The sequence below is a fragment of the Nelumbo lutea genome, chromosome 3 (genome assembly GCF_056320005.1).
Source record: "Nelumbo lutea isolate HS-2025 chromosome 3, American lotus-T2T, whole genome shotgun sequence".
Lineage (NCBI taxonomy): Eukaryota > Viridiplantae > Streptophyta > Magnoliopsida > Proteales > Nelumbonaceae > Nelumbo > Nelumbo lutea.
Window position 1 is genome coordinate 51,728,135 of NC_142686.1, and position 22,138 is coordinate 51,750,272.

A 22,138-nucleotide genomic window follows, 5' to 3' on the forward strand; every position below is an offset into this window, starting at 1 on the left:
TGGAGAGAATTATGTGCCTTGGGCTAAATCCGTTGAAGTCTTTCTGAAGGCAAAGAAGAAGGTAAAACACATCAGAGAGGAGAAACCCTCATTTGACTCTCACGAGTATGAAGACTGGGAGCAAGAGGACGCTCAGATCATCACATGGTTGTGGAACAGTAAGGAACCCAGGATTAGTGTGAACTTCATGTTCCTTGATACTGCCAAAGATGTGTAGGACCATGCGAAGAAATTGTATTCGGGGTAAGACATTACAACTAGTGTTTATCAGCTTTATCAAGAGTACTTTAATCTGCAACAGGGCAATCAGAGTCTTGAGGAGTACTATGCCAACATGAGGAACATACGTAATGAGTTGAATGTCCATCATCCTCTCACTTCTGATGTCAAGATTCAGCAACAACAGAGAGAGCAGCTTGATGTGACTAGATTTTTGGTGGAACTAAAGTCTGAATATGAACCAGTACGGGCTTAGATATTAGGGGGATCAGCTCTTCCGTCCCTAGAAGAGGTATTTGCTCGACTTCGGAGGATTTATATTGGATCTATTAAGAACTCTAATATCTCAGATAGATTTACCTTTGCTGCATCGAGAGGCCATGGTGGTAGAGGTGGAGCTCGGGGAGCTCAGTCTGGCCGTGGTGGTGGTAGTGGTTCTGCATGTGACCGAAGTGGCAATGGTGGGTCTACTTATAATCGTTGTGGTGGTCGTACTGAGAGCAGAGATTTAGGGGGAGCCCATGGTAGAGGACGTAGCTCAGGCCGGAGGAAGTGCACTCATTGTGGTATGGATGGACATACCATCAACTATTGTTATGATTTACATGATCCTCCCTCAACCTGGGCCAATCATGTCGTGGCCGATGACTCAAGTTCCAGCTTTAGACAAGAGAATCACTCATCTGACCAGTTGCCTCCTACATCCACAGATGGTCCCATGAAGGAGATGGTGAGTGTTCCCCGTGATGAATATGAGAGGTTTATCCAATCACAGCAGAACACGACGACTTTTGCTCACTCAGGTATGGCTTGTCTGGCATCTACACCCAATCCATGGATCATGGACTCTGGAGCCTCCGATCACATGACTGGAACTCCAAGTGTGTTTTCCTCCTTATCTCATTGCTCAACATCACAATCTTTCACCCTTGCTAATGGTTCCACATCCTCAATTTGTGGTGTTGGTAATGTTGACCTAGATCCTGTATCCCTCTCACCAGTTCTGTATGTTCCTAAATTGCCTTTTAACCTTATGTCTATTAGTAAGCTGACCAAATCACTTAATTGCTCCATTACCTTTTATCCTTATATGTGTGTCTTTCAGGATCTCAAGACGGGGATGAAGATTGGTGGAGGGCATGAAGCAGGTGGACTGTATTATCTTGACGGTGGTGGTGGTAGAACTTCAACAGCTCTCCAGTCATCCCTTTCTCCTCTCTAGTGGCACTGCCGATTTGGTCATCCGTCGCTCAAAGTCTCGAAGTCTTTGGTTCCGTCCTTGAGTCAGCTTTCTGTTTTGGATTGTGAGTCGTGTCAGTTTGGGAAACACCATCGTGTTCCCTTTGGTTCTAGGGTTGATAACCGTGTGTCGAGTCATTTTTCTTTAGTTCATTCAGATGTTTGGGGTCCTTATAAAGTAATGTCATATAATGGATACAAATATTTTGTCATTTTTGTGGATGATTTTTCAAGGATGACGTGGCTCTATTTAATGAAAGAAAGAAGTGAATTGTTTACCATTTTTCAAAAATTTTATGCTGAAATTCGTAACCAATTTGGTACCCACATCAAAGTTTTTCGTTCTGATAATGGCCACGAATATTTGTCCTCATCATTTCAGGAATACCTGGACCAACACGACATTATACATCAGACCTCGTGTACCTACACCCCACAACAAAACGGGGTGGCTGAGAGAAAGAATCGCCATCTCCTTGAAACAGTAAGATCCCTAATGCATCACATGCATGTTCCCAAACCTTTTTGGAGTGATGTAGTGCTTACCTCTTGTTTTTTTATTAATCGGATGCCCACGTTCATCATTGATGGTCAGTCTCCGTTTCAGGTCTTGTTTCCCACTTTGTCTCCATTCCCTCTTACGCCGAGAGTTTTTGGGTGTGTCTGTTTTGTCCATAATTTGGGTCCTGGGAACGACAAGTTTGATGCCCGTTCTCTCAAGTGCATCTTCCTTGGCTATTCTCGGACCTAGAAAGGGTATAGGTGTTACCATCCTGGTTTTCGACGATCCTTTGTGTGTGCTGATGTCAGTTTGAGTCTACTCCGTTCTTTTTGGGGTCTAGTGATGCTTCTTCCTCCTCATCACCTCCTCCTCTTCCGCTTCCCGTTGTCGATCCTCCTCTCATTGTTCCATTCGTAACCAAATCCTTGCCTCCGGTGCCACCACCTGTTGAACGCCCACCTATTCGTCATGTGTATGCACATCGCCCATGTCCACCAGCTACTACTCCTCCGGCTACATCTCCGTCGACGGATCCGACACCAGACCCCCACTTAGCATCTGAGATTGATCTACCCATTGCTTTGCGGAAAGGTAAACGTACTTGCACCCTTCATCCCATTTCTAATTATGTTTCTCTTACTCAACTTTCCGCTTCCCATCGCCAGTTTGTTACCTTGTTATCATCAGTTATTGTTCATAAAGATGTTCAGGAAGCCCTTGCCTCTCCAGGGTGGTGCCGTGCCATGGAAGAACTCTCAGCCCTTCATCATAATCATACTTGGGACCTCACTGCTCTTCCTCATGGGAAACAAGCTGTTGGTTGTAAGTGGGTTTATACGGTTAAGTATATGCCTAATGGTAGTGTTGAACGCCTGAAAGCGTGATTAGTTGCAAAAGGGTACTCCCAAACCTATGGCATTGACTACACAGAGACCTTCTCGTCGGTTGCTAAGATAGGGTCAGTTTGTGTTGTGATCTCTCTTGCAGCCATGTATGAGTAGCCACTATATCAGCTTGATATCAAGAATGCCTTTATGCATGGTGACTTACTCGAGGAGGTCTACATGGAGCAACCTCCAGGGTTTGTTGCTCAGGGGGAGGATAGTAAGGTGTGCAGACTAAGGAAGGCTATATATGGGCTTAAACAATCTCCTCGAGCTTGGTTTGGTAGGTTTAGTGAGGTGGTAAAGAAGTTTGGCATGAAACAGTGCAAAGTTGACCATTCTGTATTAGTCATGACTCTCCAGGAGGAAAAATACTGTTGGTGGTGTATGTAGATGATATTGTTATTACTGAGAATGATAACATTGGTATTGATAGGCTGAAGACTTATCTGCAGGATCACTTTCAGACAAAGGATCTGGGTAAACTGAAATACTTCTTGGGGATAGAGGTAGCGAGATCCAAGTATGGGATTAACCTGTGCCAGAGGAAGTATGTGCTTGATTTGCTGGAAGAAACAGGCTTGTTGGGTGCCAAACCAGCTGAAACACCCATGGACACAAATACCAAGCTAAGTAGTGATATGGGTGAAGTGTTTGAAGACCCTAACAGATACCAACGACTTGTGGGCAAACTAAACTACCTAACCATTACCAGACCAGACATCTCATTTGCAGTTAGTGTGGTAAGCCAGTTCATGCAAAAACCTCTGATTCTTCATTGGAATGTGGTTCTGAGAATTGTGAAGTATCTAAAAGAGGCCCCGGGTCGCGGTCTGATATACAAGAGTGGGGGAAAACTTGAAATAGAAGGGTATTTTGACGCTGATTGGGCCGGTTCTATGTCTGATAGGCGGTCTACTACATGCTATTGCATGTTTCTGGGAGGTAACCTGGTGACATGGAAAAGTAAGAAGCAAATGGGATAATCTCTGTAAATTGGAAAATCTGTAGTTCTCTTTTTTCTAATCTTTATGAATCTGTAATTATTTTTCTCTTAATGAAATGAAATGCCTTTGATTGCTGATCAAAAAGAAAAAAAATACTGTAAGTTTTTGTCTCTTCTTCAGCGATCCACTTGACAGTCTCTAAGTGATCAATCTCCTTCCAAAAGAACTGTGAAGTGGAAAAGTACAAAGCCAAGGACATCTCTCCCTCTCAAGTAATCACTTGCATCTTCAACTGATAAGCTCTGACAATATCTAAATGTTCGGAGTATGTCTCTTCAAGACTATGACAAACTTCCTCAGCAGTTTTACTCCATAAATAATTTCTACTGATGTGTGACTGCATACATTTAACTAGCCACAGCATTATCATTTAGTATTCTTGAATCTATCATGGACGTCAAGGGTTTAAAGCATTGAGTTCCTTCACCATTAATATATCCCAGTTTTCCTCTTCCACCAATTCCTATTCTTGTTAACCATACCCATTCTAAATAATTTGTATTATCTACCTTAACTGTATTAATTGTTCCAATGTTTTGAGAGTCTCTAGTGCTTCCTTGTAGAGTTATAGACTCCAACAATTGTTTTTAATCACTTTCGGTTGATTCCATCACTTTAAATTAGAACAGATTACTTGAAGAAAACATCAATATATAATGTAGAGATCATATCTCAAATTACAATCAACAAACAAGACTATCTCGCAGGTTTGAACAACCTTGGCACCTCTGGGACGAGAGAAACTGGAGCTGTTCGCTCTAGGCACTCCAAAAACCAATCTAATGGCCATCAATCTCCATCGTGATGATTCGAGTCACATCACAATCTCCATTGTGATGAAATGGGATTAAACTAGCTGCTCACTACAGACACTCTAGACTTCTCTAAGGCTATGTTTGGTTTGAAGGAAAAGGTAGGGAAAGGAAGGGAAAGTTAGGAAACATATACAAGGTTTGTAAAGGTTCCCTTGCCTTTCCTATCCTTTCCCTACTTTTTCCTTCAAACCAAATGTAGCTTAAACTAGCAGGGTTGGATCAGAAATGGGTAAGAAGTGTGTGGTGCTAAAGACATGTTTGTTGGGCGGGGGCTTCAGGGGGTCTAGTCACTTTGTGGAAGGTAGACATAGTGGAGGATTTAGAGAGCTGATAGGTTGGTTCCTAGTTTCAATAAAATTTAGAAGTGTAGGAGATGGTTTTACCTGGGTTTTGATCAATGTCTATGAACGAAATGCCTATAAAGAGAGGAGTGAGATGTGAGAAAAATTATATGTGATTAGGGGTTCATGGGTTGGACCTTGGTGTTTGGGAGGAGATTTCAACATGATTAGATACTCAAATGAAACAAGTAACCCCAATCAACAAATCACTACTAGCATGGGTTCATTGATGGATGTGAACTTTTTGAGCCACCTTTGCTTCAGTCTAGGTTCACTTGGTCCAATCTTCAGGAAATTCTGTTACCTCCAAGTAGGACACATTCCTCTTTTCTTATGACTAGGGAACCACTGGGATGGTTTAGCCTCTAGAGATTACCTAGGGTGACTTCTAACGATTGGCCAATTAAGTTAGGGTGTGAAGATTTCAAGAGTGGTCCCTCACCTTTTAGGGTTGAGAATGTGTGGCTAACCCATCTTGACTTTGAAAATAAAGTTACAAAGTGGTGGGGGGAAGAGTTGAGACTAGTGTAGGTTTTCACAAAAAATTGCAGACTTAAAACTCATGTCAAGGAATGGGGAGCATTTTGGTAGACTAGAGGAGAAAAGTTAAATGTAGTGTCTCTAATATAATTTTATGGGTTGGAGAGTTAGATCCCTTAGTGGAGAGGAGAGAAGTCTAAGGTGGAGATTAAAGAAGGAAGTGAAACGGATTCTTTTTAAGGTGTGTTGGAGACCAAAGTCAAGGCATAAGTGGATGTAGCAAGTGGATTGGGCACTAGTTTTATTTTTATTTTTATTTTTTTATGCCTTAGAAAATGATTGGAGGAACTTTGTGGCTGAACTAGAAATGAATGGAGAGGTGATTTCTAACCAAGAGAGATTGCTGAGGCATTTGTGGATGATTTTAAATTTATAGGAGGCCCTTGGGGGAAAAGATGACTTTGGAGGGAGTTGATTGGCCTTCTTTGGACAAGTATATGACTAGGTTGTTGGAGAGGAAATTTGATGTAGAAGAGATTAGAAAGACAGTGTTTCTTATGGACAGATTCAAAGCTCTAGGCCCTAATGGTTTCACAATGGCCTTCTATCAAGGTTGTTTGGAAAATTTGAAGGATGTTTGAGGTTTTTGTTGAGTTTGCAGAGAGACACTATGTTGGTCATGGTATCAATGCAACTTTTTTATCTTTGGTCCCTAAAAAGCCCAATGCTATTTACCTTAGAGATTTTAGGCCAATTAGTTTGGTGACCTGCATCTATAAGATTTTGGCTAAAGTTCTCTCTGAGATTAAAAAGTGCACTCCCTTCTATCATCAATCACTTTCAGGGGACATATAATTGACTAAATTCTTATTGCTAATGAATGCGTGGAGGACATGAAAAGATCTGGATCAAAAGGTTTGGTCTACAAGTTGGTCATGAGAAGGCTTATAACCTAGTGGATTGGTGCTTTTTGAGAGAGGTTTAAAAAGTTCCAATTTTTAAAAAGGCTTATGACCTAAGGGTTTAAAATTATTATATGACTATAAATTATCATATCACATACAAAAGTGCCATTTTTTATTGGTAAGTACCTGTTATTAATAATTTAGATTGTATTATTTTATTATATTTTATTGGATAGAAAGTTCTGATTTTCTTCTCATGCTATTATCTTGTTTATCCTTTTATAAGAATTTAAATATTAAAACATAAACCATATTTAACTAAATTATATATAGTTTCAAAGTATTTCACAATTTGAAAAATATGAAGTAAAGAGTTATATATAATGATAAACTTAAGAACGGTTTTTAAAGAGAATGGAGTCATATTAAAACAAACTATTTTGCACGATATGTATGTACATGTAAATCAAAAGCCTTTGATAATTAGCAAAGTAAATTTTGTTGAAAACAATATAAAAGTTGTTACAGAATTATTGATAAAAAAGTTCTTACAGCATTGTGGGATATGTAATGATATGTTCCAATGATATTTTGTGTTGGTATCCATGGAGATCGAAAATATTTTATGGAAACATTTAGGAAATATTTCAGTTATTTAAACCATAGAGTTATAGAAACACTTTTTCCATAAACCAATGATCATTTTATTTAATTTACTTTGGAACACGAACACGATATTTATTTTTTTTCCATGTTGGTATGGTACTATAATTTATTCTTTGCACCTTCTTCAGACTCCTTTGCAGACGCCCATGCAGACACCATTGCCTGTTGAACCTGGAGCATATCCATACACCCCTGTAGGTCATTCTGAATATGGAACGGTACCTGATACTGGTGCTGCTTCTGCAGATATGAAGGCTGGAAAGCCTGCTCCTTACATGGTATTTGATGTTATGCTTATATTTGTACCTTTTCTGAACTTCTTTTTTCATTTTGGAATATTTTGTTCCTTTGTTTCCAAACAACCTTGAAAAGACAACCTTGAATTCTTTTGATTTATCATAGAAGTGATAGGAGATTAGAACTGGAATATACTTTGTATTGTTTACATCATTCTTGAAGTCTATGGTTTCTTGTTCTTGCAGCAGCCACCATCTCCCTGGATGAATCAAAGACCACTCGGGGTTGATGTCAATGTTGGTAAGTGGTGGGTGGTATATGGAAATCTTTAATGCAACATGTAAATTGTATCTACTATATCCAGTGTGTATGATCTGCAGTACCTGATTTATTTAGTTCAAATAATTTCAGCTTACGAGGAAGTAAGAGAGGATGAGGAAGGAGGTGGAATATCTCAGCCACAGCCTCCCATAAAGGTTGTTCCGCATTGCTATCTTATTTATCATGTTGTTCTTTTTGAATAACTTTCATTGGAAATTTCTAATTTGGATTACTTTTTCCTTTGCCTTCTCATTTGCCCTGCAATCATGATTGATCTCTATAGAAATTTGTAAAGGATAACATTATCATGTTTTATACAGTTTTATGGATTTGAACTATTAAGATTTTTTTTAGGGTTGTGCCCTCCAGCTCCACTATTCCAATATTATGCTGATACATGGATCTTTTTCTTTATTTCATAATAGAAATGATATAGAACGGGAATGAGAATGTTCTACTAGAGTGAAAATGGTGGGTGAAGAGGGGGAATTAAGGTAATGAGTCATGAATAAAGAGATCAACATCTGCAATGGAGATGAGAAAAAGAAGAAAGAATGCACCTCTATAGCTAGAGAGAAAGAAGATCTCTCTCGTAGTCATACTTTCGAAACAAACTCTTATTCCATTAGTTCAACTCTAATAATTTACCCTTTGAACTGAACTCAACTAAGCCTTATCCCAACTATATGGGACATTGGGACCAGCTACATGATGAATCCAGCCATTGTGTTCTTTTCAGTGCCCATATCTGTGGTTAAATTATGGGCCCTCAAAAATACCAAAATTCAAATGCCCAGAAATTATTAAGTTACCACTGGTTCAAGAATATGAAAACTTGGCTTCTTCTATGATTTCTTTCCTTTCTTCCAGCCCTGTGTCGAGAAAGTCTGGTTATGTAGTCAGTCATTTCACCCTTGTTGGACAAATACCACTTTGCTTCTTGCTTCTGCATTTGGGAGGTAAATCTATTAGCTGTTTCTGATTTTTTTTTTATCAGTTACCATTAGAAAATTTTATTAAGAATATGTACAATCATATGCCTAGGTCCCCTTTGGTTGGCCAACTCCCTTTAGCCACCCATTAGTTTTTCTTACAATTCCATTTCAGGGATTACACCCCAAAATAAATGATTGCTAGCTGCTCTCTGTTTTCTTAGCCCATCTGCCAAACTGTTGGCTGATCTTGATGTCCATTTATAACTTGTTCTAAGCTCCTCTACCACTTTACTTTTCTCTCTTGTAATGTGTATATAAATGAAAAACCTTTCTCATTTTTCTTTAGCTAGTCCACAACAACTTTAGACTCTCCTTCTACCATCAAGTTGTTGTAGTTTAGAAATTTAGCTAATATCAATCCTTGTAACACTGCCACCAGTTTGGCTCTAGTTGAATGGCCTCAACCAATTATTTCTGAATTCAAAGCCAAAATATCTCTCCCATTGCTTTTATAAACTCCGTGTGTACTGGAAGGCCTGGGATTTCCCAAGCTAGATCTGTCAATATAGAAGTACTGAGTAATAACAAATGTTCCACTTATAAAGGAAACATACTGGGTAATAACAAATGTTCCACTTACCAATTGAGGAAAAAACAAATAATTAGGGCTGTTCAAATGCAAATCCTTATTCCTTAGAAAACCTAGTCTGGTGGCCAGAGTTCCTTGTCTAGACATTGGTGAACTGGTGACATTAGTGAAATGGGGAAGGTGGTACTAGTGTTTCTTCTCACTTGGTTGATCCAGGTAGATGTAATGATAATTGGCAAAGTGCTGCCCCATTAACTGGATTTGCAGCAAGCCCTTTGCCATCAAGTAACCCTTTTAATCATGGTGACTTATCTGCTAGTAATTTGAGAGACAATATTTCTTCAACTAGCTAATTTTTATGATTATCTTTATTATCAGTCTATCTGGGGTAACTTGCTGGGCAGAGTTAGCATGTAATGGTTAATGCCCTAGAAGTGTTGCCCCAAATACTACTGAAAGGATGGGAATCCGAAGTGGAGAAGTTTTTCATTTGGTGGGTAGATGGAAGTCTGAACTGATTATTGAAGCGAAGAAATTTTTATTTGAGAGCGAAAGGGCCAGAGGAAAGAACCTGTTAAAAATTAGGGAGGATAGGAAGGCCACGATACTATTGTTTGAGCAAGCAGTGGCATGGTTAAAGGGCTTTATTGATGGTGTTATACAATCGGTTAGGACAATAGGATGGAAAAATGTCTTCGAACTGGGAAAGAAGAGGTACGAAGTGGAACTGAGATGCAATGGTAAAGGCTGGTTCATCATGATCACAGAATATTTTGATGCAAGAAGACAATTGCTTTGCTTACTGGAAGGGAAGAAGAAACAAGGTTGGATGGCCTTTGCGGAGGGGTTGCAGCAGTTTCTTGTCTCTGTCGATGTGGTGTTGGAGCAAGAACAAAGTTCAGCACCCATTAAAAGCCTGGAGAAGCCGTTGAAGAAGAGCTCATGCAGTGATGGTGAACTTATTTCAAGCTCTAATACAGGGGTGAAGCTGTGGTTTGAGGGTGAGAAAGAAGACTGGGAGCGGAGAATGGTGATCTCAGCGAGCAAAGCAATACAAGATTGGAGGAAGGTCCTAAACTCAGTGATGCACAACTTGAAGCTGGAGTCCGAGGTTGCTCTGAAACCATTCTCAGACAGGAAGGCAGTGTTGAGAATTGACGATGAAAAGGATTTACATCTTTTGAAGATGAAGAAGGTTTGATTCAGATTCAAAACTGGAAACCGTTGTGTAATGAGATGGAGCATGTCTACGGAAGTTTCCTGCTCAAATTGGTAGGTCTTCCCTTCCATCTCTGGAGTGAAGCAAATCTGGGAAATATTGTGAAGCTGCTGGGCGGAGAAATGGAGGAAGTCCATCTGCAAGATTTTCGTGCTGCTGTGGTTAGGATGGTCGGGGTGAGACCGGAATCGCTCCCAAGAACAATAGAGGTTCTTGCTGAAGGTACATGGTTTAAAGTATGGTTGGTTTCAGAGGTGGAGGCAGAGCTGTGGGGACAAAGACCCAAGGTAGAAGACGATGCTGACGTGGAGGGTTGGATTACTAGGGGCCTACAGCTGGAGGGTAAGACTGAACATAGGGGGGCAGCTTAGAAAGGAAGCTGAAAAGTCGGTGGGAGAGAACCAAAAGCCACGAAATCTATTACAATATCCACCCAAAGAGAAATAGCGGGGGCTTTTGCAAATCACTTTAGGTTTATCTTTAGAAAACCCCTAAATCATGGGGTGAGGATTGAGGGTATAGAATGACCAACTTTGCAGATAGAGGATAGGAATTGGTTGGAAAGGAAATTTGAAGTGGAAGAGATAAGGGATGCAGTGTTCTCTATAGATAGATCAAAGGCACCAAGTCCATATGGTTTTACGATGGCTTTTTATCAAAATTGCTCGGAAATATTAAAGGAAGATCTATGGACTGTGTTTGATGAATTCCACTCTAGAGGGGTGATCAACCCATGGCTGAACTCCACTTTTATTGCACTGGTTCCTAAGAAGAGGAATGCATGTCACCCAAAGGATTTCAGGCCAATCAGCCTAGTCAACAACCTTTATAAGATTGTCACCAAGGTACTGTCCATCAGAATAAGGAAATGCTCCCAACAATTATAGCAGATAATCAAGGAGCCTTTGTGAAGGGGAGACAAATAACGGATCAGATTCTGAGAGCTTGGAGGAGTTTAAGAGATCCAAGAAAAAAGGGTTGATTTGTAAACTGGATTTGGAAAAGGCTTATGATTTGGTGGATTGGTCTTTCTTGATGGAGGTGATGACTAATTTTAGTTTTGGGGATAATTGGTGCATATGGGTCTTGGGTTGTATCAGGAATTGCCATTACTCCATACTGGTAAATGGGACAATGGTCGATTTCTTCCTAGCCTTGAGAGGGATTAGGCAAGGAGACCCCCTCCCTCCCTTCTTATTTACTTTGGTAGCTGAAGTTCTGGGGAGACTAATTTATAGAGTAGATTCCAAGGGCTTAATCATAGGTTGGAGAGTTGGGAGGTGTTAGAATGTTAGAGTGATGTTCGGCTGATAAGAGTTCTTATTAGCCCATTCTTATGTTTAACTTATCTTGTAACTGGGCCTGTGTTAATGGGCCTAATCCTGTTTAACGATTTAAGTCATTTGGGTGCCCCATCACTAATCAGGGGCATCCCAGTATTTTCTTGTACTATATTCATCTATAAATAAAGGACTGGTCGACTGGCTAGTACAGTTCGACATTCTCTTCAGTTTTGTGGTTCTCTTCTCTTCTTTGCTACTTCAAGTATAGCTCTTCAGATTACATGGTATCAGAGCATTAGGTCCTTCCTGGTTTCATCTGGCACACTCTCTTCTCTTGCTGTCTTTTCATCTTCTCTCTTCCTTTTCTTGGTTGCTGCAGTAAAGACCTAGGAGTGTAAGAGAGTAAAGCAAGTTCGAACCTAGGGTTTCTCTTGGTTGTAGGACTCAAGGGAAGTAAGACCCAGAAGTAGATGTCCTACTAGATTATCTCCAGCAAATAGTAGCTATTGGGCTACTAAGAGAGGTCTGTATAGGACAGACCTAGTTGAGGACTGATTTCAGCAATCCTAGCACTAGATGAAAGGGGGAGAGCTTCCTCTACAGTTGCAGCTTCGTGCTCCAGCAAGACTTGCGCAGAACAAGTGGTAAAGACTTAGCCTTCTCTACAGTTGCAGCTTCGTGCCCCAGCAAGACTTGCGCAGAACTGTGGTAACTTCAGTTACAGATTTTCTTCAGGTCGGTTATCAGTCCTACTTTGTGAACTTTAGTTATTGCACTACACAGTTACTTTAGGTCGTAGAACAAGCCCTAACTGAAGTAACTTCAGTTACTAGCACTGTGAACTGGTTCAGTTACAACCCCTTACTTGCTACTTCGGCCAGTCCTAAATAGCACTGCACAGTACCCGAACTGTGAACACTTCTACCGGCACTGTGACCACTTCGGCCAATCCTAAACAGAACCACCTACAACACTGTGAACAACTCTTGGACTGAAGTCAGGATGTCCTCACTATCCGGTGAAGTTTCCTCTAGAGATAACAGACCTGTTACAAGGTCCTCAAACCTGGAAAACCCTAATCTGCACAGCTTGCAGATTACAAGTGTGCTGCTAGATGAGTATAACTTCAGAGAGTGGTCTGTCTCAGCAATGCTGTTCATTACCTCTCGTGAGCTCACATGCTATTTGGATGGAGACAAGAAACAACCAGAAATTGGCAGTCCTGAATACACTGTGTGGCGCAAGGAAAATGCCACAGTCATGTCTTGGTTGCTGGCCTCTATGACTCTTAGGGTGGCCAGAACTGTTCATCACTTCCCCAGAACTGTTAAAATTTGGGAGAAAGTATCTAAGACATATGGCCAGAAAAATAACAATGCTAGAATCTATAGGCTGAACCAAGACATTGCAGCCCTAAGGCAAGGAGACATGTCCATGGCAACCTACTTTGCAACACTAGAAGGCCTCTAGGAAGAGCTTGACCACCATTTGATTTTGGATTGGGAAAATTCTAATGATAAGGGGAGGCATGACAAGTAGATTGAGGAGGGCAGAGCCTTCAAGTTTCTGGCGGGTCTTGACCCTGTATATGAAGGTATACGGTCACAGATTCTAGGGAGAGATGAATTACCTGAGCTTCACCATGTCTACTACCTGGTGAGGAATGAAGAAGTAAGGAGAAAGGAGATGCAAGTTGACTCCCAGACACAATCAACATAACTACCTGGAAAACATTCAACCTTAGTCTCCACTAAGGGGAATAGATTTTCAGACAAGAAGTCCCTCAAGTGTACATATTGTGGTGGTGAGAAACACACGAAGGAGAAATGTTGGGTCTTGTACCCTCATCTGAAGCCAGCTGCTCTGAGAAAGGACAAAAGGCAACATAAGGGCCACACAACAAGTGGGAATCTTGCCACCAACAACAGTAGTGACAACTCACAGAGTACTCAGACAGTGTCATCTTCCACCGCAAGGTAGGCTGCCGACTCCTCTAGACCAAGTACTTCGGGCTTCACAGCTAGTGAGGTAGAGGTTCTCAGTCGGGCATTAGCTCGTCTGAAGAACAATTCTTTAGCTTCCACCTCTCTTGCCAAATCAGGTACAACCTCTGCATTTAGTGCATCTAGTTCCATTAATTCTACCTCTTGGGTGATTGATTCCAGAGCCACTGACCATATGACATATATGTCCTAATTCTCTACATATCATTTGTTGTCTGGCCAGGATAAGATGAGAGTAGCTGATGGGTCCCTCTCCACCATCTCTGGAAAGGGGGTGGTTGACCTAAGCAAGGATCTCTCTCTTAAATCAGTCCTACATGTTCCTAGTCTTACATCAAATCTGTTGTCTGTTTCAAAGCTTACGAAAAATTTGAACTGCAATATAGCTTTCTTTCCTTCTCATTGTGTCTTTCATGACAGATTGACGAGGAGAACGATTGGGAGTGGTAATGAGTATGGGGGCCTCTACTATTTTGATGAAGATGTCAGCTCAGCCTTGCAAGCTTCTACTACTAGTCCGGAAAGTGTGGAGTCAATAGCTAGGCTGCACTTGTGGCATGCTAGGCTAGGTCATTTGTCATTTTCTTCCTTAGCAATGTTGTTTCCCGAATTATGTAAGGGCGTTCCGAGTTAGAGTTTAAGTTGTGATGTGTGTCAAATGTCAAAACAATGTAGATCAATGTATCCAATTTCTAGTAATGAAATTCAAGCCCCTTTTGATTTGGTTCATTCTGATGTTTGGGGTCCTTCACCCATTGTTTCCATTGATGGCTTCCGTTACTTTATTAGTTTTATTGACCATTATTCTCGGTGCACTTGGATTTATCTGTTGAAAGGACGTGATGAAGTTCCCTGGATAACTATGATGTTTTGCAAGATGGTTGAAACACAATTTGATAAAAAGATCAAGCAATTCCGTTCAGACAATGCAACTGAATACTTTGAAAGATCCCTGAACTAATTCACGGAAGATGCAGGCATGTTACATCAATCATCATGTGCTTACACCCCTCAGCAAAATGGGGTTGTTGAGCGCAAGAACAAGCATCTATTGGAGACAGCTCGAGCCCTTCTTTTCCAGCACAATGTGCCCAAGCAATATTGGTCTCAAGCTATTCTCACTGCATCATACCTGATAAATCGGATGCCATCTAAGGTACTGGGTATGAAGACCCCTTTCTCTGTTTTGTGTCCCACTCATCCAGAATTTCCTCTTCCCCCGCGGGTTTTTGGTTGTACATGCTTCATACATGTGAATGATCCAAAGAAGACCAAACTGGATCCTAAGGCTACAAAGGGAATATTTTTTGGGTACTCTCCTACGCAGAAGGGGTATAAATGTTATGAACCCGTCTCCAAGAAAAAATATGTCACCAGGGATGTAGTCTTTTTTGAGTCTCAACCCTATTTCCAGTCTTCTCAGAATCCTCTTCAAGGGGAGAGTAGTGGGTTGGAAGAGGATTCTCATTCTCCCTTCTTTTTTGTTCCCATTTCATCACCTTCCACTACTACTAGCTGTAACATTCCGGGTCAACCTAGTGAGACTTCCACTGTGCCAGTTGCTTCTCTAGATTTGGCTGATGCTTCTGAAGGTTCTTGTAAACAAGAGAAAGAGATACTTACATACAGTAGAAGGAAGAAGGCCCCTCAACCTCATGATTGCAACCAGTTGAACTCAGATCAATCTGTCTCTGCAATCCAAGGTAATTCTGACTCACTCAATTTAGATTTGGATCTTCCTATTGCTCTCCGTAAGCCTGCTCATTCTTGTACCACTCGGCATCCCATAGCTGATTATGTTTCTTACTTACACTTATCCCCTGCCTATCATTCCTTTGTGTCTGCTCTTTCCTCTATATGTGTCCCTTCTAGGTATTCAGAGGCGGCATCTGATCCAAGGTGGAAAGAAGCCATGAATGAGGAGATGAAAGCCCTAATGAAAGCAAGGACGTGGGAATTGGTGGACCTGCCCGAGGGGAAAGGCACTGTTGGGTGCAAGTGGGTATTCACAGTAAAGCACAGGGAAGATGGGTAAATTGAGAGGTACAAGGCCAAACTTGTGGCAAAGGGATTTACACAAAAGGAAGGAATTGACTACAAGGAAACCTTTGCCTCAGTAGCAAAGCTCAACGCAGTCAGGATTCTACTGTTACTAGTAGCAAAATTCTCTTGGGAACTTCATCAGTTGGATGTGAAGAATGCCTTCCTAAATGGTGATCTTCATGAAGAGGTATTCATGGAACCCCCACCTGGATATGATGTTGGAAATAAGGTATGTAAACTAACGAAAGCATTATATGGTTTGAAGCAATCTCCCCGGGCATGGTTTGAGAGACTTTGTTTGGCCATGAAGAAAGTAGTAGGGTACACTCAGAGCAGTGCAGATCATACATTGTTTACAAGGAGTCAGGATGACAAACTTACAACACTCATTGTGTATGTGGATGATATGGTGATTACTGGAAACGATGTGAAAGAAATGAAGAGGCTGAAGGAGTTCTTAGCTTCAGAATTTGAGATCAAAGACATGGGAAATCTGAGATACTTTCTTGGAATTGAAGTTGCTAGATCAAGAGAAGGAATCTACATATGTCAAAGAAAGTATGTGCTAGATCTCCTAGAGGAAACATGTATGATGGGATGCAGGCCAGCAGACACTCCAATAGAACCAAACCATGGATTACAAGAATCAATGGGTGAGGAATACTGTGATAAGGAAAGGTACCAAAAATTGGTAGGAAAACTGATATACTTATCCCTTACTTGGCCAGACATTGCCTATGCAGTGCATGCTGTCAGTCAATTCATGCACTCACCAAAGACCCCTCATATGAGAGCAGTGGAAAGAATCCTCAGATACTTGAAGACTTGCCCAGGGAAAGGAGTTCTATTCAGAAAAAACAACAGACTTGAAATTGAAGCCTACACTGATGCTGATTGGGCTGGGTCTATTGGAGACAGAAAATCAACCTCAGGTTACTGTACATTCTTGGGAGGAAACCTAGTCACATGGCGTAGTAAGAAGCAAAATGTTGTGGCTAGATCAAGTGCAGAAGCAGAATACCGGGCTATGGCACACGGGGTTGCTGAACTCTTATGGCTCAGAACTCTCCTTAATGAGCTTGGTATCAAGACTGAGGGTCCTCTCAAGCTGTATTGTGATAATAAAGCTGCTATCAACATTGCCAACAATCCTGTGCAGCATGACAGGACAAAACATATTGAAATTGATCGACACTTTGTCAAAGAGAGAATTATTTCAGGAGAACTTTGTATGCCTTATACTCCATCAGAGATGCAGATTGTAGATGTATTAACTAAAGGGCTGGCATCAACAAAGTTCAGGGACATACTTGGCAAGCTAAACATGATTGATATCCATGCTTAGCTTGAGGGGAGTGTTAGAATGTTAGAGTGATGTTCGGTTGATAAGAGTTCTTATTAGCCCATTCTTATGTTTAACTTATCTTGTAACTGAACCTGTGTTAATGGGCCTAATCCTGTTTAATGATTTAAGTCATCTGGGTGTCCCATCACTAATCAGGGGCATCCCAATATTTTCTTGTACCTTGTACTATATTCATCTATAAATAAAGGACTAGTCGACTGGCTAGTACAGTTCGACATTCTCTTCAGTTCTGTGGTTCTCTTCTCTTCTTTACTACTTCGAGTATAGCTCTTCAGATTACAGGAGGGAGCTTGTGCCACTCACACATTTGCAATTTGTAGATGGCACCATACTCTTTTGTGAAGTAGGGACCCTAACAAGGGTTAGAAATTTGAAGCTCACTATACAACTTTTTGAGCAAATGTCAAACCTTAAGGTGAATTTTGAGAAAAGTTGTATAGTTGGGGTAAATATGGGCGAGGGGCAGATCTCTGAGGCTGCAAACATCTTAGAATGTGCAATAACAAACTGGCCCCTTAATTACCTTGTTCGCCATTGGGTGATAACCCTTAGAAAGGTGAGTTTTGGGTTCCAGTTGGTGAGAGGTTTGAAAAGAATTTAGCAACTTGGAAGAAAAACTATTTCTCTTGGAGGGAGAACCACTCTAATCAAGTTTACTTTACTTAACCTTCCTGTTTACTTTTTGTCAATCTTCAAGATTCCGACAAAGGTGGCTAGTAGATTAGAAAAACTAATGAGAGACTTTCTCTGGGAGCCGGGGAGGAGAAGAAGGACCATAGGGTGGGGTGGGAGATGGTTTGTAGGAGTAAGAGGGAGGGAGGTTTGGGTATCGAGAATTTAAGGAACAGGAACTTGGCTCTTCTGGGGAAATGGCTTTGGAGGTTCTCATTGGAGAAGGACAAACTTTGGGTGAAGATAGTGGAAAGTATTCATGGGGTTGCAGCAAATGGATGAGACTCTGGGATTCTGGCAAGGAGTACAAGAGCATCTCCTTGGAAATCTATTCAAGCTATTCTACCTTTGTTCTCTCCATGGATCAGGTATGACTTGCACTCAGGCAATCACATTAATTTTTGGGAATATGTTTGGATTGGGGATTCCTCCCTAAAAGACCAATTCCCAAGCCTTTTTGCTCTTTCCACTTTTAAAAATGAACCGGTGTCTTCATTCATGGTTCCTTCTAAATCTATTTCTGGGGTCGACTGGAACTTGGGCCTACGAAGAGATATCAGGGACACAGAGCTTGATGGTATCTCATCACTTTTATCCATTCTTGAAGGGGTGTTCTTAGAGCCAACAAAGGCAGATAGTCAATTTTGGACTCTCACCCCCTCTGGTTCTTTCACTTGTGCCTCTTTCTTTTGCGCTCTCACACATTCTTCTTCTACGGGCTTGTCTTTCCTTGTTAAAGAGGTGTGGTATCATCCTATACCTCCTAAGGTTGGGAGTTTTTTGTTGGGAAGCCTTTTTGGAAAGAGTTAACACAGCAGATTTACTTTAAAGAAAAAGACCCAATAGTTGTTTTTGTCCTCACTGGTGTGTCCTCTGTAAAGCTGATGGTGAGTCTGGATATCACTTACTAATCTCCTGTCGGTTCACTAACATCATTTGGGAGTGGTGTACTTCTTTGTTTGGGTGCAGGTGGACCCCCTCTTCGAATGTGCAAAGCCTATTCACATGTATGTCGTTTTGGCCAACAAAAAGGGCCAAGTTTATGTGGAGGTGTATGAGGGCTGCAGTCTACTGGACTATTTGGGAGGAGAGATTCACAAATACTTACAGATAAGGAGAGAAGTTTGGAAGCAATGCTGGAGGTCATCCACATTAGGGTTATACACTGGCTGAAAACCTTGGCTCTGTTCGCAGAATTCTCAGTTGATGAACTGCAAAGAAAGTGGAAGGTGATAGCATAACTTGTTCCAATGAGGAAGGCCTCAAATGTTTGTTGGATCCCCCCACCCCATGACTTTGTTAAACTAAACTTTGATGGCAGCAGCTTGGGCAATCCAGGGTCATCCGGAATAGGAGCAATAAGATATGAACAAGGGAAGCTGTTAGCTATGTATTCTGGACCAGTTGGGGTGGGAGATTCTTTGAGAGCTGAGATTCTTGCAGCTCTTGAAGGGGTACAAAGAATCAAAGATATGCATATTAACAAACTGATCATAGAAGGAGATTCTGAAGTGGTGGTAAACTGGCTGAAAAACTATAGTCTTAGACTTTGGAATTACAGTATTGAAAAGAGGAAATTCAAGTGGCTGACTAAGGATATGGAAATCCAATACAAATGGGTAAAATGAAGTGCGAACTCTTTGGCAGATGGTCTAGCTAGACAAGGGGTGAACAAACATTTTATTTTTTGGGCTGTCTTGTAATTTTTGTTCTTTTGATGCTTAATGGTTGTTCTTGGGAGCTAAGATTGTTTAGCCCCCTTGCCCTGTAATTTTCTCATATTTTTAATATTAATTCAATCCTCAGTTATTGATAAAAAAAAGGAAATGGGGAAGGTGGTGATTGTTTGTGACGTTGAACTTCAAGAGCACTTAAAAGTTTTGGACTCAAGTCTTTGCTTTCGCAGAACCTGATGAGGAAGAGGTCGTGAAATGGGTTTGCTTGGAATATTGGAAATTTTTGGGGGTAAAGATGTGCTTTCCAGTTGATGTGAAGAGATTCATGTTTGCTTGGTGGATAAAGGGGTTAAGTAAGGCTGGCAGGGTAGTCTGGGACATTATACCTGCAGAAGTGTTCTGGACAGCTTGGTGTGAAAGGAACGCTATAATTTTTGAAGGGTGTCAAAACTCAAAAGAGGTTCTCAAAAAAATTTTGGGCATGTTGTAGTTTTGGTTGGCTAATCACTCTCTTTCCAAAGCTAGACACACAGGCTCTTTTTTTGATAAGGATTTTCTTTCTGGATACTTTTATGTAATTTCTTGTTGGTTGGGTTTATTTTGGGAATGTTGGGTCTCCTCTAGCACAGATTCTCATCGTACATGGGTCTAAGATGATTGTATATTTTGTTTAATTTTGATACATAATACAATACTTCACCTTCAAAAAAAAGTTTCAGGTAAGAAAACTTAATGGAGGTTTCTTTCTTTTCATTTTAAGCTGTAAAGAAGAATTAGATGAGGTGCTTTAACAGGATTCAATTAGTTTTGGTTCACGGAGCTTAGGTTGGGCAGATGGTGTCCTCTTGTGGGTGCCATTAGAAATGTCGGGGAGGGTGCAAGAAGCATAGTCTGAATCATGGTGTATGTTATACCTCTTCACACATGATGTTTGCAAATGTTTAGAGCAATGGAAGATGCTTATGGTAGCTTTAAGAAAATTGATGCTAGAAATCAAGCTTAGAAAAATAGAATCACAACAAGAATTTTAGTTGAAGTGTAAGAAATTCATTTAATTTTGACGTCTTTGGTTTTGAACTTTGCAAGAGTATGGGATGACTTAAGGATAGCAGGTGGAAGGGAGTTTTCCTTTTAGATGGTTTGATTCTATTTCTTTGAAGGAAGTTGCAACAGGATTGGAAATGGAGTGGGAGATAGAAAAACGAAAGATGAAGGGCCAGGGGCAAGAGGTGGAAGATGAGCTCATCCTTGAATTTTAAATAAACTAGGATTGGAGGTGGAGGGCATAGTTGTGAAACTCGTTGGGAAGTGTTCTAAATTGGGGTTTATGAATGGTTAGAGGTCGGGTGACTCTTGCTTTTGCTGGTCCAAATTGGATTGGTGCTGAGTCGTGGTTTGAGCCAGATCTAATGGGTCGGTTTGGGACTTTTTATGATCCCCTTTTATTGGTGGGTCTTTATTACCCATTTGCAATTTGGTGAATGGAAAGGGTCTTGGTTCTATGGCTACGATAGAGAAGGATCCTTGAGAACAAAACCTTTGCAAAGTCAGCGGGAAGGAAGTCAAAGATTACAGGTTTTGCTTTTGGTAAATCTGGCGGTGACGAGGTGATTGCTGGATCTCCAAAGTTGGAGAAGATGATTCCAGGGGTTTTTTAGGAGTTCGTTCAAGGGCAATAGTTGCTAGTTGCAGATGTAGGGAGTTCTTAAGGTGAAGTAGATTCTTGGAAGGAGAAGAGGCTGGAGGGGAAGTCGTGAGATGCCTTGAGCTCTGAGGAGATGATTAAGGAGTGTGGAAACATGAGAACCAACATGTTTTTCGGTGAGGTATGTATTAGTAATGTTTTAAAATGTGGAGGCGTGGCGTGGGGCATTCCACTACCTAGAGCTAGAGGCATGAGGCATAGTTTAGAATGCAAGAGGCCTAAGACTCCTGAACACACGGAGGCATAAGCCTCCTTAAGAGGAGGGGGATGAGGAGCTAGGAGGGGGAAAGGGGAGAAGTAAGAAGAGGAAGGAGGATCTCATTTTTCTTTATTTTTAATAAAAATCTTTAATATTAAGAAAAATGAAGGTGCATAACACTAGTTGAAAGGGGGGGGGGGTCTTGTCAAAGGGGGTCTGGGGGCTCCACCTCGACTATTAAGGAAAAATCTGGTACAATAGAAATATTCACTGCCATTAATGGCATGATATGCTGCTATTGGAAAAGGTTGACCCTAGTTTCAATGCTATAACTAGGGTGAATTGGGATGAGAGCAAAGGCCCTACTTTGCATGGTATGCTGGTGCGAGGTATGAGATGGGATGACTTTCAGTTTTTTGGTTGTGCCTCTTTTTTGCCATTATTACATGAATGGATTGAAGTTATTTTGGACAAACATAAAGAAGTTCTAAAACACGTGGAAATATATGGAGCCATTGGTGTTTCTAAATACACCTATAATCGCTTTCCCGAAATTTTGTGTGCTTTTTGTGAATTATGGTGTCTTACAACTAACACTTTGCATACTCCCTTTGCTGAATTGGGGATTTCACTTTGGGATATAAAAAGGATATGTGGTACCAATCCTATGTATTCCTTATGAAGAATACCTTCCATGTAATGGTGAATTGAGAAAATATCCTATTGCAACTGAACTCTTACAACTTTTCTCTCAACTATATGAACATTACGGATTGGAGTTCATTTCCTATTCACTATGGATAGGATACTTTTATAGAGGTGACATGGTTTA

At 40.9% G+C, this 22,138-nt stretch overlaps 1 protein-coding gene across 1 annotated transcript in view; it reads left to right on the plus strand.

The window, feature by feature from the left end:
* LOC148864937 (transcription initiation factor IIA large subunit-like) overlaps positions 1-22,138 on the plus strand; it is a 70,878-nt gene that overhangs the window by 27,218 nt on the left and 21,522 nt on the right. The window contains exons 3-5 of the mRNA XM_088980018.1: positions 7,187-7,336; positions 7,541-7,595; positions 7,707-7,771. Of these exons, the coding sequence (XP_088836144.1) occupies positions 7,187-7,336; positions 7,541-7,595; positions 7,707-7,771 (270 nt within the window). The remainder of the gene's footprint in view (positions 1-7,186; positions 7,337-7,540; positions 7,596-7,706; positions 7,772-22,138) is intronic.